The sequence below is a fragment of the Ranitomeya variabilis genome, chromosome 1, assembly GCF_051348905.1.
Source record: "Ranitomeya variabilis isolate aRanVar5 chromosome 1, aRanVar5.hap1, whole genome shotgun sequence".
NCBI classification, from domain to species: domain Eukaryota; kingdom Metazoa; phylum Chordata; class Amphibia; order Anura; family Dendrobatidae; genus Ranitomeya; species Ranitomeya variabilis.
The window spans coordinates 1,007,279,822-1,007,306,010 of record NC_135232.1 but is presented as its reverse complement, the minus strand read 5'-3'; the positions used below and the strand labels follow the sequence as shown (position 1 = coordinate 1,007,306,010).

Here is a 26,189-nt window from a genome sequence, read left to right as displayed (position 1 = left end):
AGTAATGTCATTCTTCCACCAGGGGGAGTGATATTACGTCTGATGGCAATAAAGGAGATCTTCCTACCAGGTATCACAAACCATACACCACACTTCACACTCCAGACCACCAGGGGGAGCCTTGCTCCTATCTACTAGGGCACTCCTCACAATAGGGTAAAACTGGTGGGCTGGATAGAAAGTTAGAGAGAAGCTGACTGGGCTTTGCCCAGGCAAGACCTGTCAGGCAGACGGGGAAAGGAGGAACATCGGAGCTGCAGACAGAGGGTCCCTGACAGGGGTGGGATCCTGTCAGAGGCCTAGATAGCTAGAAGGCTATTGAGCTGCGCCTGCCCCACGTGCGGCAGCATCCTAAGAAAGGACACGACGAGAATTGTATTGTAGCAGGTGAGAAACGAAGTCATGGCACAAGGAGATAAAACCAGAAGGAGTTCTGCCCTGTATAGGCTGCCTCCTTCTGAGACGCAGAAGCCGGTGGCCGGAACACCGAGGGAGCAACCGTCTCCTTGCTCCATAGACCGGCAGGACAGTCAATTCCACGTTAGCTGCCCGACCTTATACCCAGGAGGCACGGTGGCAACTGTGGGGACCGGGGCGTCTCTAGGGTCCCTGTAAAAAGCCTCAGGCCATCAGTCATAGGGGTTTGTCCTATCCATACCATCTGGGGGACAGAGAGGAAGACATAACATCTACAACAGTTGTGAGGACCTTACCGAGAAGCTCAGCATGGAGGTACTACAACACACAGGCGCTAGAGGAAGGCTACTGATTTCCACCTGGATAAGGGGACTCTGGATTTGCCTTCAGACCGGCTGGACTCTGCCTGCCCTGTGATCTGTACCCTGGACTGTGGATGCTGAAGCCTTCAGTAAAGGTAAAGAGACTGCAACCTTGTGTCCTCATTATTCACTGCGCCTTACATCATCCGCCATCACCATCTACACTTCTGGGAAGCCCTGGGAACACACTTCACCTGTGGGAAGGTATACCATCTTGCTGCCATAACATCACCCCAGCGGACCCCTAAGCAGCGTCGGTCATCCTGACCGAATACCACAGGTGGCGTCACGAACACTATTCCAAACTATCCCTTTTATTTGGACGTCCCTCAAAGGGCCACGGACCGGGTCGGGCCACCCTGACATCCCCCGAACCGAAGGACCCGATGCCGAGTACCCCATTGCCCTTACGTGGGGGCGCTCCAAAATCATGGTGTCACGAACAGGATCTACTTAAGCCTGAAAATCGGGTCATGTGCGCCTAAGAACTGTGCCAGAACTGTATTTGAACTGTGATTTGCTTAAAGTGTATCGCCATTTGCCGCCAAAACTGCCGCCATTGTCGTGCCACGAGAAGCGCAGGAGAAGAAGGGCGTGGAGTTGTGGGCGTGAACGAACTGAGAAGCGCGAAAAACAATGGCCGCCCAGTCTAAATATCTCTGTATCTTGAGGACATGTCCGTCAGCAGCTGAGATCCGCCTCCTAATCCTCCATGGCGGGCGGAGACCGAAAAAGCGAGGTCACTCTCCAGGAGAAGGAGAAGTGGAGATGGAGATTGGTGGAGACCCCAGAAAGAAAATGGCCCAGCACAGGCCCCCGTCACCGGAGGATTACACGGACATGCCGCGTGGACCCTTGGGAGCTGTTCACAGGGGATCCACCGTCTACACCATCGCTGGTCCTGGCGCCATCCTCGGAGGAGTGGAGTGGCGCCGGAAGAGCCATCTCGCGTGCGGGTACTCGGTGTGGCGGCGTTCCGGGAGTCTGCCTCTCTCCCGCATCTGCTCCCTTCTCCGCCGCGGCGGCTGGAACCCCGGCGTCCCCGCTACCAGGCCCTGGACCACAAGGGTATGACCTTGGACCCTTTCCTTGGGGAGAATACCGGCGACATCTGATCGCGGAGTATAAGGGGGAAGTGGAATGCGAGGCCCGAGGTGAAGCGCTGGACGACTTTCCACCGAAGTGGGGTGTTGTGGTGATCTTCCAACCCCAAAAGGGAAAAGGCTTCATCCAGGAGATCGGATCACCGGTGAGGGTCCATGTCGCCCGGGATGAGGTGGAGTCCTGCCTCCGCGGAGACCACGCTGATCCAGCCTTGAACCCCGGGGGATGTCGTGACCTATATTCGGTACCCGAAAGGAAACAACTGGTGGGCTCGGGATGTGCAAAGGTGCACAGCCCTCTTGTCGGTATCCAGAACCCAGGAGGATGAACTCACCCCGATACATCTGCGGCGGTCCCTGCTGCAACCGGCGCTCACCATCAAGCCACTCAAACTTTTATTGCTGCGCACGACCTGACCGTCCATTGAAGGCGGAGTAACGGTGTATACCCGGCACTGGGAGTGATCTTGGACTCGACCTATCCTAGGCCACAAAGGGCTACGTGTCAGGTAAAGCCTTGGTGGAAACCGCTTAAATAAACCTCAAAACACCGAATGTAAATAGTTAACTGTTCTTTCTTTGCTGCTTGAACCCGTCCAGGGTTAACTCTTAAAGGGATCCCCTGTTTAAAGGGATCCTATGTTTTTGCACAAGTTCCTTAAAAATTTACCAAAGAACTGCAGAATCATGAACTGTTGCATGATCACAAACTGCTTGTAAATAGTTTGCACCTTCTTAAAGGTGCTCTCTACTGGGTTTACATAGGAGGCTTTTACAGAGACTGCCTCTTAACAGAAACTGCTGTTAATTATGCTGTAAAAATAACTGCTTTGCCTTACAGACTTGAAGAAAAACCCGTTGGTGCGGCAGAATTCCGGGTCAGGATTACACGTCTTGTAGCCCACCCAAGACCAACGTTCGGGGGTTTGTAACGGGTCCCTCATATTGCATCACGTCACCTTTAAACTGACTTGAATATTGATGATGTGGTTGTTTGTTTTACCTCAGATAAAGACGGGTTTCCTCTTAAAGGGAATGTTTATTTGTTGCACTTTGCTCAAGAGAAACAACGTTGCCTTAAGTAGTTAGTAATAATGTTTATACATAGCTGATAGTATGTAGTTAAGAATAGAATGTTAGATGATGTACTTTAAATATAATAGAGGTTAAATAAATTGAAGAAAAATGCAGTGAGCCCGTAGGTAGATAGATAGTCCAGCATATGAAGAGTGAGAATAAAGAAAATGTTAATTGGTACTTTAAGGTTTTATGGTAGTATGCCCTTAGTGGGTAGTTGCACTTGTTGTGTTTAACAACCGTTTTCTACTTGCACTTAATAGATAGTATACCTGTACGGGTAATAGTATTTCATAGCTAGTTAGCGCATCCATAATTGGTCAATCTACAGAAGTAAGCTGGCAATGTAAATATGTTGTTGTTTGTAACGTTCAAGTGTTCTCACCTCCCATAAAGGGAAGCATTGTTATATTAACTTGTTTTATAGCATTTCAAAATTTTGCATGTCTTTTGTTAATCTGTAATTGTTGTTTTCTTTTCCCAGTCCGGGAGTACTGGAATTAATGGGGGGGGGGGGGGGGGGGGTGCAGCGCCCCAGAGTCCTGATCGTTGCAGTAATGTCATTCTTCCACCAGGGGGAGTGATATTACATCTGATGGCAATAAAGGAGATCCTTTACACAAAGGCCAGACCTTCACAGATCTATAATGATCACCTGTCCTGTTATACCCAGTAGATAGGTGGTAATTTCTCTTCAGCAGACAACCCCTTTTAAGATTTAGGTACTACCATCTCCGACTCCGACTTCCTCATACATGGTTCATGTTTAAGTGATAAAGTTCCTGTAGTAAAATGGTATCAGGCTTTTCATCACCGTTATGATACAATAATTACCCTGTTTACTTGCCTATTTTCACTCCAGCAGTACTTGAGATGAGTCCGGGGCTGCAGGCATTCCTTCCCAGAGCCATTTTACTCTAATCTGTAGAGGAGGAATCTCACCATTGAGCATGATCATAAAGTGCAGCACAGATTCATCTCAACCAAAAGCCTAGATCCTTAGATCAGAAACACAACAGACATTTATAGGACCTTTCATAACTTTCCCAAATTCTCATGAAAAAATATTCAGCACATCCTGCATGGTACTACTGTACCCAGTTTATTATATGTTTTAGGAGACGGAATCTGTCCATTCTATACTGATACTGACTCCACAGTACAGGTTGCACCGATGCTATGTCCGTCCCTGATCTGTCCGCTTTCTGATGCTGCTAGTTGAGGCCGCTTTGCCATGATTCAGAACAGTGCTTATAATCTAAAATAGCTTGTAGGCGCTGTTCTTCTTGTCTAGGAGACCAGCTACTACTAATAGATTCCAGCGGTGGCTGGTAACCTAGGCAATGAGCAGTAATGAAATAAAATAAAATCTCTATTATTGAAAACTGAGAAGATTTTTAATAACCAGTAAATTGCAAAGCACTATTTCTATTTTACCCATTTATGATAAGACAACTCCTTTAAACTAAAACGCTGTAGAAAGTGTGAAATTTTCTATAAAATGTCAGGCTCTTGAGTGACGATGATGTCACCTATTTTTAGTAGCCCCAGATGCAGTTTTCGGTCTTTGTTCTCCATGGTAGTGGCGTCTGTTTACTGTACCTTTTTTCCTCCACCGTCTAAACATCATTGTACTCCTGTTCTCATGTAAACACTCTCTACCTCATTTCACCTCTCCGGCTGTCACAAATGTATAGGACAGGGAGCTCTGCACAGCGTTACTTGCCTCTGATGATGCTTTTTTGCCTGTGATCTAATTTAAGCACACTTTCAGTCAAAACTTGTCTTCCCTTCTACACATTTGTGGGCAAATGAAAATCCAGCAGCGTTAAAGAAAAAAAAAATCCTAAGAAAAGCTCTATAAAAGCTGATTGATAATCTATATTATGGATATAATAAATACAAATAATTCATCATTTGTAATGCAAAATATTTCCATATTAAGGTTGAGTCAGTAAGTAGTATTGAGCAGAAAATTAGATTATTGGCTTCATCCTGATAGCTTGTTGAATATGGGAAGCTGGGTCAAAATATGTCTGCGGCCATGTGATAAGGTAGATGCGTGATACTTTTGTTACATGTATTGATGAATAGTGATGAGCGAGCTTGTTTGCTAATAGAGTATCTATTCGAGTGTGCTGGAATACTATGTTCAAGTAGCCGTGGCTGCATGTCTCAACGCTGTTCAACAGCCCCACACATGTAGGGATTGACCCCTACACGTGTTGCGGCTGATATACGTGCAGCCAATATACCATAGTATTCTAGCACGCTGGTAGAGGGGATCCGCTGGCCCTAGCGGGCGGACGGTAGAGGGGATCCGCTGGCCCTAGCGGGCGGACGGACGGTAGAGGGGATCCGCTGGCCCTAGCGGGCGGACGGTAGAGGGGATCCGCTGGCCCTAGCAGGCGGACGGTAGAGGGGATCCGCTGGCCCTAGCGGGCGGACGGTAGAGGGGATCCGCTGGCCCTAGCGGGCGGACGGTAGAGGGGATCCGCTGGCCCTAGCGGGCGGACGGTAGAGGGGATCCGCTGGCCCTAGCGGGCGGACGGTAGAGGGGATCCGCTGGCCCTAGCGGGCAGACGGTAGAGGGGATCCGCTGGCCCTAGCGGGCGGACGGTAGAGGGGATCCGCTGGCCCTAGCGGGCGGACGGTAGAGGGGATCCGCTGGCCCTAGCGGGCGGACGGTAGAGGGGATCCGCTGGCCCTAGCGGGCGGACGGTAGAAGGGGAGCCGCTGGCCCTAGCGGGCGGACGGTAGAAGGGGAGCCGCTGGCCCTAGCGGGCGGACGGTAGAAAGGGAGCCGCTGGCCCTAGCGGGCGGACGGTAGAAGGGGAGCCGCTGGCCCTAGCGGGCGGACGGTAGAAGGGGAGCCGCTGGCCCTAGCGGGCGGACGGTAGAATGTATATATTCTGTATATGTATATACAGAACTCTTTGGATTTACTGTGGTCTCTTTTCCAGCTTTTGCTCTGCGCAGGATGTTCCATTTCATCCCAGCAAAGTGCTGACTGTCGCTCTAAGCAGATCAGTCGATAAGCAGAATTTTAATAATTAACATTCGATTTTTTGGTAATCTTGAAATGTATTTTGGAAAACCGGCATAATGTTAGTGTGAAACAAGGGGAAGACACTTCAAAGATTTCTCTTGTACAGCGAGTACTCTTCAAAGTTTACTTTTTGGAAGACATTCTTTAAATATTTATAGCGGACATCAAGCGTTTCCTGCAGAATGAACTCTATGTATTCATGAAAGCCACTGGATGAGCCAATAAATTCTGAGATCATTGATATTTGAAGAGGAAGTTGACTCTTTCAGATTCATATTCCACCTCACTAGGTTATAGATTTTCCATGTGAATAAAATATGTAATAACATCAGAGAAGCATGGTCCAGTCCTGGGTCATCAGGACCTACGCTACTTGGTGTAGAAGTATTTTTTGTGACCTAAAAGAGCACTATAGATGTAAGAGATACTTAGCTATACCTTGTGCATGATATTTCGCTCCATGGTGCCCTTGAATCTCTTCCTCAGGCTATCCACTATCTCTTTTTCTTTTTATATATGCTTTATAAAAAAAAAAAAAAAAAATTAATGTTTCCTTAAAGGGAACCTGTCACCCCATTTTTTGAAGATGAGCTAAAAATAGCGGTAAATAGGGGCAGAGCTGGGCGTTACATTAGTGTCTTTGTGTGCCTTTATTACCCACCTATGCTGCCGAAATACCTTTGTAAAGTCGCCGTTTTCTGCTGTCACTCACGCTGGTCTGGTCCTATGGGCGTGGTGACAGCGCTGTTTCTCCCCCAGAATCCTGCTCATCATTAGTGGTGTTCGCATGTCCAAAAGGCGAATCTACTGCCCAGGTGATGAAAAACAGCGCAATCTACGCTATTCAGCCGTATACCGGTGGGCGCGGCCATCTTTCCTGTGGCCGCGCGTGCGCAGATGGAGCGCTCTGCTGCCCAGGGATTCAGGAAAATGGCCGCGCAGATGGAGATCGCGGCGGCCGCGCCCACCGGTAAACGGCTGAATAGCGCAGATCGCGCTGTTTTTCATCACCTGGGCAGTGGATTAGCCTTTTGGACATGCGCACACCACTACGCCACCAACGTAATGATGAGCAGGATTCTGGGGGAGAAACAGCGCTGTCACCACGCCCATAGGACCAGACCAGCGTGAGTGACAGCAGAAAACGGCGACTTTACAAAGGTATTTCGGCAGCATAGGTGGGTAATAAAGGCACACAAAGACACTAATGTAACGCCCAGCTCTGCCCCTATTTAACGCTATTTTTAGCTCATCTTCAAAAAACGGGGTGACAGGTTCCCTTTAAGTTACGAATATGTGATCCCTTCTATCATTGTGTGGCTCACACAAGTCCCTATATGATTCATCCACGAGCATTTCCATAGAATGGAGTTAGCAGGGACTCCAAAACAGGAAATTAGGAGGGTGCTATCTTCTCAGTTTTGGAGATGAACAGCCTAATTGTCCAATGAATTGGTCATCCCTCACTTTTATAACTTCAGGTTAAACTTTTTTTTCCAGTTTCTAAAGTTTGTCTTGCGACAAATAGTGACTTGAATATAATTTACATTGTATTGAAAAAGGTATTCTCAAGTTTGGAGGTTCTCGTTCGCTGGAGGTCCAACCGCAGGGACCTTCACTGATCACAAGATTCGTTGTATTCAGTCTTGCGGGAGTGTCGAAGACCAACTCTCACCTATGTCCGGTGGTCCCATTAAGAATGAATAGAGCGGCTGTGTGAGTGATCGGCCACCGCTCTTCAGAGCCCAAGTTCTCCGGGTTGGAGGAGGTCACTGCAGTTGGACCTCATCTAACAGGAACTTACCAACTATTGATAGATACGGGATAACTTTGAAACTTGAGAATACCCCTTTAATATTATTTTGACGTTTCTACCAACTTCCCTTAACATTGCCTCCTGATTGTGACTCCACGGTCCCTTAGGCTATGTGCACACGTTCAGGATTTCTTGCAGAAAATTCCTGAGAAAAACCTGAAATTTTCTGCAAGAAATCTGCATGCGTTTTTGACGCCTTTTTGGTGCGTTTTTTTCCGGACTTTTCCCAATGCATTTTATAGTGGGAAATCCGCAAAAAAACCCCCACAAAATTAATGAACATGCTGCGTTTTTTACCGCAATATGTTTTTTTTTTTTTCGCGGAAAAAAACGCATCATGTGCACAAAAATTGCAGAATTCGTTCTAAATGATGGGATGCATATTGTATGCTTTTTTTTGCGGTTTTATAGCGTTTTTATCGCGAAAAAACGCGAATAATCAGCAACGTGTGCACACAGCCTTAGAGATCCGCTAGTCTGTGCTATGCAGTCTACCGGTAGATCGCCATCTCGTAACTGGTCACCACCGCATTTGTATGTCACATGCTCAAGAGTGTCCCTCTTGCTGTTAGGCTACGTTCACATTTGCGGCCAGCGCCGCAGCGTCGGGCGCCGCAGCGGCGCCGCATGCGTCATGCGCCCCTATATTTAACATGGGGGCGCATGGACATGCGGCGCACTTGCGTTTTGCGTCGCTGCGGCGCCCGCGTCGGGGCGCAGAGGACGCAGCAAGTTGCATTTTTGCTGCGTCCAAATTCAATGAAAAAAACGACGCATGCGGCGCAAAACGCAGCGTTGTGCATGCGTTTTGCTGCGTTTTTGTTTGCGTTGTGCGCTGCGGCGCCGACGCTGCGGCGCACAACGCAAATGTGAACGTAGCCTTAATCTGTTTTCAGCAGACACAAGGTAACTGTTTTGTACTAATCTTACTATTTTTATGAAACAGGGATCACAGATGGGTCAAGGGCTCTGGAGAGTTGCAAGAAACCAGCAATTTCAGCAAGGATACATAGATCACAGCTTCTTGTCCGCAGAACATGACAGCAATATGAACCATCGGAGACACACACAGGGGGGCATAGATCTCTACCATCTGCTGAAAGCTAGAAAAGCAAAGGATGAACAAGGGTTTATTAATCTTGAAATGCTGCCACCTGAATTAAGCCTTACTATATTATCCTATCTCAATGCAACTGACCTGTGCCTGGCATCCTGTGTATGGCAAGACCTGGCTAATGACGAGCTGCTTTGGCAAGGGTAAGTCACAGTGGCAGATGCATGGCTGATAACCGAGACTACACTCCTTTCCTTAATAGGTTAAAAATGGACAGGTGAAAAAATCCAGTCCACTCTTTTGGCATAAATCGGGCACTTTATGCCCTATGGCCACGTTCATTGTACACGTCAGAAACATTTCCTGACGCATGCACCACTGGTGGGGAAATGAGGTGTGACTATAGGCTTTTGGATGACCTAAGGGCATCGTAAATAATCCAGAGTACGATGATCTGATGAACGCTGATATGATGATGAATGCTTGTCAAATTGCGAGAGTAATGAATGCAGGAAAGTGCAGGAAAGTGTCCGCAGAGCCGGAACGCAAACCTATTAGGGCTTGTTCACACGCTGCATTTGTGCCGCTATTTTTCTTTTTTTGCTCCATTTTACAGTACCAGCAAAGTGAGTGGGTTTTTTCTGAAATCACATGCACGTGCTGCTTATTTTTTTTTCCTTGCAGACTTCAACCATCAGCGCCTTTTAGCCAAAGCGCGTATTTTACACAGTAAATCCTCAATGTGTGCACATAGCCTTAATTTCCTCCGCACGGTGACTGGATACATCTGAATTACTGACGCGCGATCAGATAAGCACGTTTAGCGATTTTTCTCATGTACAAAATGCCTCCATGTAATGGTGGAAGACTGCCAGGTCTTAATGCAAAAATACTTGATCCAGCAATTAATGTTTTCTCCGAAGTCTGCAGCCTTTTGTTTCATATTGATGGCATGTTTAGTTTTTCCTTCCATTTCCTTCTATTTTCTGATAAAATAAGCTAGTTCAGTGGAAACGCTAATGACCCACAAATATGACCGTGCGCTGTGTAGACGGCATGATCTTCCAGAGAATTGCCTTCCATGTGTACTCCCCAGCCCTTGTAGGTCAATGACCTTGGTTTATGTAGTGCTGTCTATGATTACTTTACTGCTGCATTAACCTTGGCTTGGAAACCCCGCCGCAGAGATATAGTCTTAAGTGAACTTCGCTCCAGCCTTGCAAGTGATTGAATTGTACTTAGGAAATCTTAAGAAGTCCTCACATTCCCATACCCGTGCATCGGCCAGAACAGACCACAACAATCATTTCTGAATGTACACACGTGGTTAAAATTGTTGGTACCCCTCGTTTAATGACAGAAAAACTCACAATGGTCACAGAAATAACTTGAATATGACAAAAGTAATAAGAAATCAAAAATGTATGAAAATGAACAAATGAACAAATGAAAGTCAGACATTGCTTTTCAACCATGCTTCCATAGAATTAAAAAAAATAAAACTCATGAAATAGGCCTGGACAGAAATGATGGTACCCTTAACTTAATATTTTGTTGCACAACCTTTTGAGGCAATCAATGCAATCAAACGATTCCTGTAGCTGTCAATGAGACTTCTGCACCTCTCGTAATTAACCAGAAACATAACTACAGACAGCATGATAACGGCAATTCGCCATCAATTAATGGATGAAGACAGATAGTTGTTAGTATGCTGAAACAAAATAGAAAGGACTAATATACCGGACTGATCGCTGAAACAACTAAAGCAAAAGATGGGTCACGACCTACAAGTCCATCTGAAATAATATAAAATATAACCTTTATTTAACATAGACATAACAGAAAACAGGTAAGGTAAAGTGCCACATGGTGTACACAGATACCGCACAGACGTGTGGGCATACCAAGGCCGCACGGAGCCAGGGAGGAGAAACACCCGCAGCTACCAGTTTATCACACTCCCTATTAAGAGAAATACATATAGATGGCAAAGAAATGTATATATATGCTTACTACAATAGGGACATACAATGCACAGTGCAAAATTTAGTATAAAGTCAATGTCCCACATGTAGTATACCAAAAAATGGCAAAGTCCAAAAATGTAGAGAAAAGTAAACAGCTGTTAATTACCTCCTTAATAGCATGCAGGGTGTAAAACTCCCAGGATCCGTGCGCCCACCCCGACGCGTGTTTCGGTAACCCACCTTCTTCAGGGGGCATAGTAAGTAGATGCCGAAAGCACAGTTTTATAGTACTGCGTACCGGAAGTCACCCGGCACAACCTGGAAGTATACATACGTGGCCATAGAAACCAATAGTGATTACCCCTCAAGCACCGCGTTAGAAAGATAACAAACTACATAAGCGGTGCGCCCCGAAAAAACTCAGCGCACACGCCAGCCAACGGAAAATCACAGGGCCCTGTGACATCAGATGGTGGACTCACAGCTGGCTCAGACACCGAGCCAAGCGGGGACAAAGGTGCGCATGCGCACTAAATACTAAATTCGAAAACACCATATTAGAAAAGGGGAATCAGAATGGGCAACTGAGGTATGTAAAAACGTAAAAAAGAAACAAAAATACATAACCAATATACGGGTGCTGCACGTAGTTAGATCCTGGTTGAAAAGTCAGTCAATATATAGTTGATTCCTTCAAATGGCTGGAGGGGCAGTGAACGGCATAATCCAATTACTCCATCTTGAAGGAGACCACAGCTTTGCACGTATAGTCCAATATCCTGTTAAACATGTGATCCTACTTGTGGCCTCCATGACATCTCAGTTTGAAGATCATCCAGGCAGATACGTCTGATAATTCGGAGAAATATATGTATGTGCCAGATACCAATCATAAGCCACATCAAACAGCCAGCTGGATCATAACAGGAACGAACGTATCCGTATGTACACATCCAGAAACAGCAGAGTGAAAAAGAAACAAATAAAACCGAACCTACAACACAGAAAATATATAATAAATATAAAGAACCACAACAAAAAATAAAAATTAAGAACAACACCGCCTGTTACGGAATCAGAAAATATATACAAAATATACAGCGGGTGGTGATCACAAAAAAGGTGAGAAGCTTAAATTTTCCTTAAGGCCCTGTGGATAAACTGTGCCCAGGGTCCAAATCCATCGAGACTCTAAGGCTATGTGCACACTTTGCGGGTGACCTCTGCGGGTTCTCCCGCAGCGGATTTGATAAATCTGCAGGGCAAAACCGCTGCGGTTATCCCTGCAGATTTATCGCGGTTTGTTCCGCGGTTTCCCCCTATACTATTGATGCTGCATATGCAGCAATATGCAGCATCAATAGTAATGTTAAAATAAAAAAAAAAGTTTATATACTCACCCTCTGACGTCCCGATCTCCTCGGCGCTGCACCTGGCGGTCCGGTTCTAAAGATGATATGCGAGAAGGACCCTTCGTGACGTCACGGTCATGTGACCGCGACGTCACCGCAGGTCCTGTTCGCACAGCAACTCTGACCGGCCGGCCGCGTGCAGCGCTGAGAGGTGAGTATAACATGATTTTTTATTTTAATTCTTTTTTTACACACAAATATGGTTCCCAGGGCCTGGAGGAGAGTCTCCTCTCCTCCACCCCGGGTACCACCCGCACATTATCCGCTTACTTCCCGCAACGTGGGCACAGCCCCATGCGGGAAGTAAGCGGTTCAATGCATTCCTATGGGTGCAGAATCGCAGCGATTCTGCACAAAGAAGTGACATGCTGCGAAATGTAAACCGCTGCGTTTCTGCATGTGCACAGCGGTTTGCGGTTTCCATAGGTTTACATGTAAATGTAAACGCAATGGAAACTGCAGCGGACCCGCAGCGGCAAAATCGCGGCGGTTCCGCGGTAAAAACCGCAAAGTGTGAACATGGCCTAACAGTGCCAAACGTTGAGAGATTTTCCCCCCGCGAATACCCAAATCAATAGTGTCGATACCCCTCATGCGACAGGTATGTTGGCCCACTCCTCAAGAGCAAACTGCTTCAGTTGTCTCGTATTTGAAGGCTGCCTTTTCCAGACGACATGTTTCAGCTCTTTCCAAAGATGCTCAATAGGATTTAGGTCAGGGCTCATAGAAGGCCACTTCAGAATAGTCCAATGTTTTCCTCTTAGCCATTCTTGGGTGTTTTTAGCTGTGTGTTTTGGGTCATTATCCTGTTGCAAGACCCATGATCTGTGACTGAGACCAAGCTTTCTGACACTGGGCAGCACATTTCTCTCTAGAATCCCTTGATAGTCTTGAGATTTCATTGTACCCTGCACAGATTCTAGACACCCTGTGCCAGATGTCGCAAAGCAGCTCAAGAACATAACAAAGCCGCCTCCATGTTTCACCATAGGGACAGTGTTATTTTCTTAATATGCTTCATTTTTCCGTCTGTGACATAGAGCTGATGTGCCTTGCCAAAAAGTTCCATTTTTGTCTCATCTGTCCATAGGGCATTCTCCCAGAAGCTTTGTGGCTTGTCAACATGTAGTTTGACAAATTCCAATTTGGCTATTTTATGATTTTTTTTTTTTTCCAACAATGGTGTTCTCCTTGGTCGTCTCCCATGAAGTCCGCTTTGGCTCATACAACGACGGATGGTGCTATCTGACACTGATGTTCCGTGAGCTTGAAGTTCACTTTTAATCTGTTTAGAAGTTTCTCTGGGATCTTTTGTTACCATTCATGTTATCCGTCGCTTTGATTTGTCATCAATTTTCCTCCTGCAGCCACATCCAGGGAGGTTGGCTACAGTCCCATGGATCTTAAATTTCTGAATATGTGCAACTGTAGTCACAGGAACATCAAGCTGCTTAGAGATGGTCTTATAGCTTTTACCTTTAGCATGTTTGCCTATAATTTTCTTTCTAATCTCCTGAGACAACTCTTTCCTTCGTTTCCTCTGGTCCATGCTGAGTGTGATACACACCATGTCACCAAACAGCACAGTGAGTATCTGTAGCCCTATATACAGGCCCACTCACTGATTCCAAGATTGTAGACACCTGTGATGCTAGATAGTGGACGCACCGTGATTTAACATGTCCCTTTTGTCACATTTATTGGCAATTAATTAAAATTCTGTGGAAGCATGGTTGAAAAGCAATGTCTAACTTTCATTTGTTCATTTTTTATAGATCTTTTATTTATTATTATTTTGGTCAGATTCAAGTTATTTCTGTGACCATTGTGGGTTTTTCTGTCATTAAACGAGGGGTACCAACAATTTTGACAGTGTACAACTTTTTTTCCCTATGTGCCCAGTATTATTGGAACTGTATGTAGCGGGATGTGATATCAGGTTTTTGTCGATTTCCAGTTATGCCCACTGTCCAGCCATTTAGTCACTTTGGATATGATCTTAGGACCCGGCTGTTATCCCGACCTTTGGTAACAATATTAAAGAAGAACTCTGCACCCGTACTTGAGGTCCTGTAGTGCTTTTTTTAATTGAAACCCAATATCGAAAAAAAAAATTCTGTCTTCTATCTGACCTATCTCAGATGTAAGGATTTCTGGCATGCATGTGAAGAGAGGGTAGATAAGTGCTGTGCTACAGTATTGGTGAGTAGATTTCTACAATCTCTCCGCATTCTCTATCCCAGTAATCCATATACCTGACATGAGATTCCAAACCTCACAGACCCTTTTGGATTTAATAGAACAGCGCTCCAGCATCTGAAGAGCGGACTGCTGAGGTCTTCTTTAATATTGTATGGAATGGCCCTACACTTGTATCTGAACCTCACGGATGTAACATAAACCTGAAAGCCATGCTGGTGCCAGTATCTAGATGTCGGCACAATCTTGATTGAATTAGGCAGTGTCTGCCCATTAGTATTATTTATTTATATAGCACCATTGATTCCATGCCCATCTGCTGCCCATCCATGTCATCCTGATGCAGCAGCTAGAAGAAGCGCCAAGGGGAACATAATTTTTTTTAAATCAGTTTAAAATGACCTACTAATGTTTTAATTAAAAGAATTGTGTAAAAGTGGATAAGTAGCTGGGGGTCACACCAGCACTTCTGCTTGGCTGACTGTTCGGCTCAGTGGCATCGTTGCGCAGCTGGCCCAAACTGCACTCTCCCATGCTGTAGGCAGAGGTTTCTTTGCTCTGCGGCATCAGAGGAGCACAGGGACACTGAAGCTGGTGGGATCCAGTGACTCAGTGGAGCGCAGGGACACTGAAGCTGGTGGGATCCAGTGAATCAGAGCAGTACAGGGACACTGAAGCTGGTGGGATCCAGTAAATCAGAGGAGCGCAGGGACGCTGAAGCTGGTGGGATCCAGTAAATCAGAGGAGCGCAAGGACGATGAAGCTGGTGGGATCCAGTAAATCAGCGGAGCGCAAGGCCGCTGAAGCTGGTGGGATCCAGTAAATCAGAGGAGCGCAAGGACGCTGAAGCTGGTGGGATCCAATAAATCAGAGGAGCGCAGGGACGCTGAAGCTGGTGGGATCCAGTGAATCATAGAAGCGCAGGGACCCTGAAGCTGGCCTGAGCCATTGAATCAGAGGAGCACAGGGACACTGAAGCTGGTGGGATCCAGTAAATCAGAGGAGCGCAGGGACACTGAAGCTGGTGGGATCCAGTAAATCAGAGGAGCGCAGGGACACTGAAGCTGGTGGGATCCAGTAAATCAGAGGAGCGCAGGGACACAGAAACTGGTCTGATCCACTGAATCAGAGGAGCGTAGGGATATTGAATCAGGAGTGCAGTTATACTAAAGCTGGTTGGATCCAGTGATTTAGAGGTGAGGAAGGGACACAGAAGCTGGTCTCATCCAGTGGTTCAGAGTTGCGCAGGGGTGATGAAGCTGGTCTCATCCAGTGAATCAGAGGTGCGCAGGGACACAGAAGCTGGTCTCATCCAGTGAATCAGAGGAGCGTAGGGATATTGAATCAGGAATGCAGGGATACTGAAGCTGGTCTCATCCAGTAATTCAGAGGTGCGCAGGGACGCTGAAGCTGGTCTCATCCAGTGATTCAGAGGTGCGCAGGGACGCTGAAGCTGGTCTCATCCAGTGATTCAGAGGTGCGCAGGGACGCTGAAGCTGGTCTCATCCAGTGATTCAGAGGTGCGCAGGGACACTGAAGCTGGTCTCATCCAGTGATTCAGAGGTGCGCAGGGACGCTGAAGCTGGTCTCATCCAGTGATTCAGAGGTGCGCAGGGACGCTGAAGCTGGTCTCTTCCAGTGATTCAGAGGTGCGCAGGGGCGATGAAGCTGGTCTCATCCAGTGATTCAGAGGAGCGTAGGGATATTGAATCAGAAGTGCAGGGATACTGAAGCTGGTCTCATCCAGTAATTCAGAGGTGCTCAGGGATGATGAAGCTGGTCTCATCCAGTGATTCAGAGATACGCAGGGACGATGAAGCTGGTCTCATCCAGTAATTCAGAGGTGCTCAGGGATGATGAAGCTGGTCTCATCCAGTGGTTCAGAGGTGCGCAGGGATGATGAAGGTGGTCTCATCCAGTAATTCAGAGGTACGCAGGGACGATGAAGCTGGTCTCATCCACTGGTTCAGAGGTGCGCAGGGGCGATGAAGCTGGTCTCATCCAGTGATTCAGAAGTGCGCAGGGGCGATGAAGCTGGTCTCATCCAGTGATTCAGAGGAGCGCAGGGATGATGAAACTGGTCTCATCCAGTGGTTCAGAGGTGCGAAGGGGCGATGAAGCTGGTCTCATCCAGGGGAGCAGAGGTGCGCATGGACACAGAAGCTGGTCTCATCCAGTGAATCAGAGGAGCCTAGGGATATTGAATCAGGAGTGCAGGGACACTGAAGCTAGTTGGATCCAGTGAATCAGATTTGCACGGGGGCAATGAAGCTGGTCTCATCCAGTGATTCAGAGGAGCGCAGGGATACTGAAGCTGGTCTGATCCATTGAATTAGAGGAGTGCCAGGACGCTGAAGCTGGTCAGATCCAGTGAATCAGCTGGCTTAAAAGTAGTTATTAAAAGCTCTAAATTAACAAGATCATAAGTGCTAGTCAGCGAGCAGTAAAAAAAAAAAAATAAATGACTCCATTCTTGAACAGAGAGGATTTTTAACAACAAGTAAATTGCGAAGTTGCTTACCTTTACTAGCATTTTGCAAATTTTAACTTTTTCAATATCCCCTTTTAAGAGTACCCCAAAATCAGTGTAATCTTTAAGTCCCTGTTTATACAGTATGTTCAATGGCATTGAGGACATTTCTTCCCTATGCTCCGTACCCACATGATACCACACATATTTTATGTTCTATTTTATGGATTTCTGTTCACATAGGAGTTTATAGCTAATAGACTGAATTGATGTAATGAACAACAGATAAACGCATACAATTGGGTGAGTGCCGCATAATATTAACAAATTCCTACTAGTGTAGTGAGTAACAGGCATACACACCCAGAGAACAGGACAAGTCCGGACCCACCAAAAATCAATATTATCACCACAGACTGAATAGTGGAAAAAAGTCCATAAGTATTACAAATTATTGCACAATAGAAAAATCTTTATTGTTTAAAAACACATATAAAGGCAAAAGACAGGGGCACAACTGGAATAAGCGGTGACACAAACCACATCACTGGTAAGGAACCACACATGTTAGGGACGTATCATATCATAAGCGCAAGTGCGCAGCATAAACTGTATAGTGACTGCGATGGACACATATCGATATAACATACCTAGTGATCTGTAGATCAAACACGTGTGGACCTCCACCCTCCCCTACGCGCGTTTCGGAAGCGCTCAGCTTCCTTCCTCAGGGGGCGCCCCCTGAGGAAGGAAGCTGAGCGCTTCCGAAACGCGCGTAGGGGAGGGTGGAGGTCCACACGTGTTTGATCTACAGATCACTAGGTATGTTATATCGATATGTGTCCATCGCAGTCACTATACAGTTTATGCTGCGCACTTGCGCTTATGATATGATACGTCCCTAACATGTGTGGTTCCTTACCAGTGATGTGGTTTGTGTCACCGCTTATTCCAGTTGTGCCCCTGTCTTTTGCCTTTATATGTGTTTTTAAACAATAAAGATTTTTCTATTGTGCAATAATTTGTAATACTTATGGACTTTTTTCCACTATTCAGTCTGAATTGATGTAATAAGGGATTTGGTTTTCTTCTAAAGTGTGATTTAGTCCATATTCCAAAGGCTTAGAAGCCAGCACATGCATGGGCAGTATCTTCAGTGCCTTTAAACGTGTCTTCTATTACTTCTGTGATAATTGCCTGCCACTGATTTCATGGAAACTGAGCTCCATGGATCCTCTAGAGAGTTTTGTGGTTCACAGCTATTTGGGAACAGAGGTAGGAGCGTAGGTAAGAACAGTGGGAAACTGTACTCTAAAAATACCCACAATGTCTGAGATCTGTACGTCTAAGGTCAATTATGTTGAGCTAAAAAACCCGACCGTTGAAGTGCTCACTATGATTTTAGCCCACTACTCCTATTACTTGAAGTGATTGATGTGAAACATGAATGATTGGATTCAGATGTGGCTTAAATACCACAATATATGGAGGATTTATTTGCAAGAATTCAAGAAATGCCTGTGTGTGAAGGATACTGCGTTATTCTACAGAAGCTCCGAAGGCAAATGACTTGACTAACAAATGATTTCATGATTATCTGCCCAAAGAAAACCGTCCCATTGTGTGGTGTAACAAGATTCAAAATAAGTCACAATCTTCCTTTCCTATTGTATTTCATACAAAAAAATATATAACTACCCCAAAAGTGTATGAAGATTGAACTAAGGAGAATGTCTGAGTCTGTCATACAGTTTCAAGGAAATGGAAGGGAACCTTGGATTAACTTGTAGTTTTGTATTACAGTAATTGCTAATAAAATGTGCTCATATTAAAGGGGATTTCCCACAAACAAAAGTTGATTTTAATCAATAAATCTTTTTAAGAATAATAATTTCCACAATTGAATGTTTAAATATAATGTTCCGTGCTGGGATCTACTATATAATTGTCTAAGGGTCACTTCCGTCTTTCTGTCTGTCTGTCACGGATATTCATTGGTCGCGGCCTCTGTCTGTCATTGAAATCCAAGTCGCTGATTGGTCGCGGCAGAACGGCCACGACCAATCAGCGACGGGCACAGTTCGGCGGCAAAATGGCCCTCCTTCCTCCCCGCAGTCAGTGCCCGCTCCATAATCCCCTCCACTCAGCGCTCACACAGGGTTAATAGCAGCGGTAACGGACCGCGTTATGCCGCGGGTAATGCACTCCTTTATCGCTGCTATTAACCCTGTGTGACCAACTTTTTACTATTGATGCTGCCTATGCGACCTCAATAGTTAAAAGATCTAATGTTAAAAATAATTTTAAAAAAATAAAAAATCGTTATATACTCACCGTCCGTCGGCCCCCCCGGATCAGGAACAGGCCTTTCCCGCTCCTCGCGACGCTCCGGTGACCGCTTCATGCATTGCGGTCTCGCGAGATGATGACGTAGCAGTCTCGCGAGACCGCTACGTCATCATCTCGCAAGACCGCAATGCACTCTTGGGACCGGAGCGCGCGAGGAGCGTCGGTACCCGCTTCGCCTGGATCTGGCGCCAACGGAAGGTGAGTATATAACTATTTTTTATTTTAATTCTTTTTTTTTTTTTTAACAGGGATATGATGCCTACATTGCTATATACTACGTGGGCTGTGCAATATACTGCGTGGGCTGTGCAATGTACTACGTGGGCTGTGCAATGTACTACGTGGGCTGTGCAATGTACTGCGTGGGCTGTGCTATATACTGCGTGGGCTGTGCTATATACTGCGTGGGCTGTGCTATATACTGCGTGGGCTGTGCTATATACTACGTGGGCTGTGCTATACTACGTGGGCTGTGCTATATGCTACGTGGGCTGTGTTATATGCTACGTGGGCTGTGTTATATGCTACGTGGGCTGTGCTATATACTACGTGGGCTGTGCTATATACTACGTGGGCTGTGCTATATACTACGTGGGCTGTGCTATATACTACGTGGGCTGTGCTATATACTACGTGGGCTGTGTTATATGCTACGTGGGCTGTTATACACTCCGTGGGCTGTGCTATGTACTCCGTGGACTGTGCTATGTACTCCGTGGGCTGTGCTATGTACTCCGTGGGCTGTGCTATGTACTCCGTGGGCTGTGCTATGTACTCCGTGGCTGTGCTATGTACTCCGTGGCTGTGCTATATACTACGTGGGTGTGCTATATACTATGTGGCTGTGCTATTTACTACGTGGGCTGTTATACACTACATGGCCGGCCGTGAACAATCAGCGACAGGCGCAGTCCTGTGTATTCAATGTATTATTCTAAAATGTTCATAAATAAACTACATACATATTCTAGAATACCCGATGCGTTAGAATCGGGCTACCATCTAGTAATCTTATAAATGTGTCCCTGCTGTGTACTGTGTAATGGCTGTGTCTGACCGTGCAGGGACATGGTCTGATCATACCACATCTCCTGAGCAGGGGAGGACACAGTAGAGTATACAGACATTACAGGACAGGATCACAAATGATTCTTTCCTTTAAGTAAAACATTGTTTAACCTCTTAACGACCGCTGATATGCGGCAATTAAGTGTGCTTAAACCACAGCGCCGTTTAATTAACGACGCTGTGGAAAAAGTGTACAGCGCCCCCCAGAGTTGGATTTTCTGCCAGGGGTAGCCGAGACCCCAGAGAATCAACCCCTGTTTTGCGATTGCTGTTTTTAACTGTATAACCGGCGACCACAAAAAAAAAGTCCGATGTGCTGTTTAATTTCTCTCTCCTGTGATGTGATCGCACATCTGAGGAGAGAGAAATAGGTTCTCCGATTTCCCCCCCCCCCCCCCCCCCCCCCAGTACCTCCTGGTGCTTCTCGACCTTCCTGCTTCCCCCCCCAAGGGCGCCACCTTCTTCTCCCGGGAAAAAAATGGCGGGCACATGGGCAGGGCACCCATCGAGATCGGCCGGCACCTGGCAGGTCTCGGGGTTTCGGCTTCCGGGGGTAGCCGAGACACAAAAAAAACATGATTCGAGTCGGGTGTTTACCAACCCCGGTTTTGTGATTGCTGTTATTAACCGGTGACCGCAAAAAAAAAAAAAGTCCGATGTGCCATTTAATTTCTCTCCTTTGATGTGATCGCACATCAGGGGAGAGAAAAATAGGGTCCCCGATCCCCTCCTGGTGCTCCTCTGCCCTCCTGCTTCCCCCCCCCATGGGCGCCACCATCTTTTTCCAGGAAGAAAATGGCATGCGCAGTGCTCCTGCTGAGATCTGCCACCCGGCAACAATAGGAAGATTTTTCCTATTGGTTCATTTTCGTCACTGTGATAGACCCTATCACAGTGATCAAAATAAAAAAATAGTAAATAAACCCCCTTTTTATCACCCCCTTAGTTAAGGGAAAAAAAAAAAGTATTTATTTCCATTTTCCAATTAGGGTTACAGTTGGGCTAAAGTTAGGGTTAGGGTTGGGATTAGGGTTTAGATTAGGGTTAGAGTTGTGATTAGGATTATGGTTAGGGTTGGGATTAGGGTTGGAGTTAGATTTGGGGGTTTTCCACTTTTTAGACATGGCTCCACCATTGATTCCAGCCAATTTTGCGTTCAAAAAGTCAAATTGTGCTTCCTCCCTTCCGAGCTCTGCCATGTGCCCAAACAGTGGTTTACCCCCACATATGGGGCATCAGTGTACTCAGGACAAAGTGGACAACAACTTTTGGGGTCCAGTTTCTCCTGTTGCCCTTGGGAAAAAAAAAATTGAGGGGCGAAAAGATCATTTTTGTGGAAATAGGATTTTTTTATTTTCACGACTCTGTTATAAACTTCTGTGAAGCACTTGGGGGTTCAAAGTGCTCACCACACATCTAGATAAGTTCCTTAAGGGGTCTAGTTTCCAAAATTGTGTCACTTGTTTGGGGTTTCCACTGGTTAGGCACATCAGGGGCTCTGCAAACGTGACATGGCGTCCGATCTCAATTCCAGCCAATTCTGCATTGAAAAAGTCAAACGGCGCTCCTTCGCTTCCAAGCTCTGCCATGCGCCCAAACAGTGGTTTACCCCCACTTATGGGGTATCTGCGCATTTAGGAGAAATTGCACAACAAATTTTGTGGTTCATTTTCTCTTTTTACACTTGTGAAAATAAAAAAAAAAAAATTAATAGTTCTGAAGTAAAATGTTTGTCAAAAAAAATTAAATGTTAATTTTTTCCTTATACATTGCTTCAGTTCCTGTGAAGCATGTAAAGGGTTTTGAGCATCTTGAGGGATGTAGTTTTTAGAATGGTGTCACTTTTGGGTATTTTCTGTTATATTGATCCCTCAAAGTGACTTTAAATGTGAGATGGTCCTTAAACAAAAAATAAAATGGTTTTGTAAATTTTGTTGTAAAAAGGAGAAATCGCTGGTCAACTTTTAACCCTTATAACTTCCTAGCAAAAAAAAAAAAAAAATTGTTTCCAAAGTTGTGCTGATGTAAAGTAGACATGTGGGAAATGTTATTTATTAACTATTTTGTGTAACATATCTATGATTTAAGGGCATAAAAATTCAAATTTTGAAAATTGCTAAATTTTTAACATTTTCGCCATATTTCCATTTTTTTCATAAATAAACGCAAGTAATATCGAAGAAATTTTACCACTAACATGAAGTACAATATATCATGAAAAAATATTCTGAGAATCAGCGAGATCCATTAAAGCTTTCCAGAGTTATAACCTCATAAAGTGACAGTGGTCAGAATTGTAAAAATTGGCCCGGTCATTAAGCTGCAAATTGGCTCCATCACTAAGGGGTTAAAAAAGGCAGGGAAATGTTTTACCTCACAAAAAGAATCAGCCACGATCCTCTTCTGTAATGTCTGTATATTCTCTTTTGCTTCCTCCCGTACCCAGTAGATGTGGTATGATCAGACCATGTTCCTGCACGGTCAGACACAGCCATTACACAGGACACAGCAGGGGAACAAGAACATTTAAACACATCCTGTTGTGGAAATTATTATTATTCCAAAATCTATTGATTAAAATGAACTTTGTTTTTGGGAAAACCCCTTTAATAATTCACTTTGTCTGCCTTAAAGAGAATCTCTCAGTTGGATCACCCCTCCTAAGCCATCTATATGAGCATATTGGTCATAGGAAGCTGAATAAAATGATACTTTGATATCTGGGATCTGACATCTTATCCCAGAGAAATTCATGATTTTGTTATAAAGTCACACAATGGAAATAACCGTGTGTAACAAAATGTGTAATTGCAATCATTTTCAGGGATAAATACTTCATTTCATGGAACAATTACAAAGGTGCCAACACTTTCAGCTGTGACTTCATATAAATGACCTCTATCAGTCTACGGGGCGGATATTGCCTGGAAGACTACTCTGCCTCCAGAGCTTATTTTACTTGAAGGGGGAGTTACCAGTGTGAGCCAAGTAACCAACACAGAACAGGAGAAATTAAATTTTGTCTTCTTGCAAACACATTGTATTTGCAGCTCTCTGAGCTCTGCTGTTTTGCAGCAATATTACAATCCTATCTACCTGTGAGATTGAAGATGAGAAGAACCTGCAGATGTGTCAGATATAATGACACACAGCCCTGCAGTGAGATCAGGAGAGCAGAGAGCGGCCATTAGGGTATGTTTCCATAAGGCACCATCCTCCCCAGAGCCTGCAACAGATCATTTACATAAAGTGATAAAAGATGATTTATTAACAAGGCATTTGATATGAGACCTACAGGCAGTACTTTTTTCATCAGTCTATAACCTGCATGGCCATATTAATAGTTTACATAAGTCAAATGTGGTGACAGGTTGCCTTTAAAAAAGCACTCCAGCAACTTTTTGCACATATAGGCCCACATTTATGAAAAATGGTGTGCCAATTCTTTAGTGTACTCGCTTCAACTACGTCACTAATGATCAAGTGTTACACCTTGGTGATGCATTTGGCACCATCCACACCAAGGCTGCTCTTTCAGTAAGGTAGTACAATTCTCAATATTAGTGTAAAGAAATTTGACACATTAGCCTCTAACTTCTTTTCTGTCTAAAAAATCTCAACTAAAAAACTTTTCTGCATGTTGGAGGATGGTTACAATATAAATATATTCCTTGCTTTAAAAAACAAACAGAAAAATGCTATGATTTGTCTACTGTCTTTGCTTGCAACAGAAATCCAAGAGACTGCGGAGCACTGCGCTGCTGAACAAAGAAAGTTAGAAAACTCCTTAAAAAAAATCAGGTTCTTTAAAATAAAAATAAAAACTTCAAAAGAAGCAAAGCAAAAAAAATTCAGAAAGCTATTGCGCTAAATAAATTATTGCAGAAAATAATATATCCTTGCGGTTTACCATTATGCTTGGCAAGTATTCTTTATATACAGTATATTCCTGTATCATACTTTTTTTTGTGCTTGGAGCCTCAGAAGATAACTATAAAATGTTTTTTAGACATGCTTGTGGTGCATCAGAAATCTGAACCTAAGAAATCAAAGAAAAATGTCATTGCTTTTTATCCGATATTAAAGTCAATCTATTAATCCTATAATTTCGGTAAATCCAGGCAGTTGTTAATCCTCCTAGGCTCCCGCTGTCCTATATTCTAACATCTGTTTTGGAACCTTTCCCATTATTATGTCAGATTGGAGGAGCCACCACAATCCCGGCGTTTGTTAAGGGCAGTGTCACATCTCCATTTCCTCCTGCTATATCTCGCTACCCCATTTCTACATTTGGGAAGGCTTTCATCTATTGGGGTTTTGAATAATTGCCGGCAATTCTGGATCATTTCCACTTATTGTGAAATTGGAATCACAAGCCTTTAGTTATACATGTAATCTATGAGTCTTCCAGGAAGACTTTCATGAAATTGCGTCTAAGGACTGGCCGCAACTATAGAGGCATCGGACAACCTCTGCATATTGGAATTTGGTGTAATTTATACACATTATTGAATATCTTGAAAAACTCTTGGTTTAACTTTAAGGTCCAAACAAATCTCCAAGATTTCTTTAGCCATCTACTTTTGTAGAGGCTTTTACCCAGTTGTCTAGCTATTACTATTTGGCTTTTGAAAAGTCACTCAAATAGGCTACATAGGTGGAATCAGTGTCTTTTCCCTACAAAATGCTACTCCCAGATTCCTTTAATGGGTAGTTATCGGCATGGTTTTACATTTGAAAGTAGTGGTTTGACTGTAGGCAGTTGTCCCCCAATAATAATAATTATACCGTGTGTGTTATGTATGTATGTATGTATGTATATATAACATAAATATATATAGATATATAGAGAGATAATTGATTTACGGTATTTAATGTATTAGTATGTGTGATGTAGATATATTTATATAGTGTGTTATGTAGATATATTATACAGTGGGGGAAATAAGTATTTGATCACTTGCTGATTTTGTAAGTTTGCCCACTGACAGACAAGAACAGTCTACAATTTCAAGGGTAGGTAAATTTTAACTAGAACACACACAGACACACGTATACTAGATGGTGGCCCGATTCTAACGCATCAGGTATTCTAGAATATGTATGTAGTTTATTTATGAAGATTTTAGAATAATACATTGAATACACAGGATTCGGCCGGCCACGACCAATTAGCGAAGCGTGGTTCAAATCCCGCTCCAATTCGCGGCCGGACTGCGCCTGTCGCTGATTGTTCGCTGCCGGCAATGTAGTATATAGCACAGCCACATAGTATATAGCACAGCCCACGGAGTATATAGCACAGCCTACGGAGTATATAGCACAGCCTACGGAGTATATAGCACAGCCTACGGAGTATATAGCACAGCCTACGGAGTATATAGCACAGCCACGTAGTATATAACACAGCCCATGGAGTATATAGCACAGCCACGTAGTATATAGCACAGCCCACGGAGTGTATAACAGCCCACATAGCATATAACACAGCTCACATAGTGTATAACAGCCCACGCACGCAGTATATAACACAGGCCACGTAGTGTATAACACAGGCCACGTAGTGTATAACACAGCCCACGTGGTACATTGCACAGCCCACGCAGTACATTGCACAGCCCACGTAGTACATTGCACAGCCCACGTAGTACATTGCACGGCCCACGCGGTATATCGCACGGCCCACGTAGTATATAGCAATGTGGGCATCATATCACTGTTAAAAAAAAAAAAAAAAAAAGAATTAAAATAAAAAATAGTTATATACTCACCTTCCGTTGGCCCCCGGATGCAGACGAAGCGGTTACCTATGCTCCTCGCGCGCTCCGGTCCCAAGAGTGCAT

The 26,189-nt window shown here is 44.8% G+C and overlaps 1 protein-coding gene across 2 annotated transcripts in view; it reads left to right on the top strand.

The window, feature by feature from the left end:
- Positions 1-26,189, top strand: part of FBXO8 (F-box protein 8) — a 71,592-nt gene that overhangs the window by 20,314 nt on the left and 25,089 nt on the right. For both annotated transcript variants that reach the window (XM_077279513.1, XM_077279512.1), the window contains one exon: positions 8,771-9,081. In XM_077279513.1, coding sequence (XP_077135628.1) covers positions 8,780-9,081 — 302 coding nt within the window. In that variant the 5' untranslated portion in view covers positions 8,771-8,779. The remainder of the gene's footprint in view (positions 1-8,770; positions 9,082-26,189) is intronic.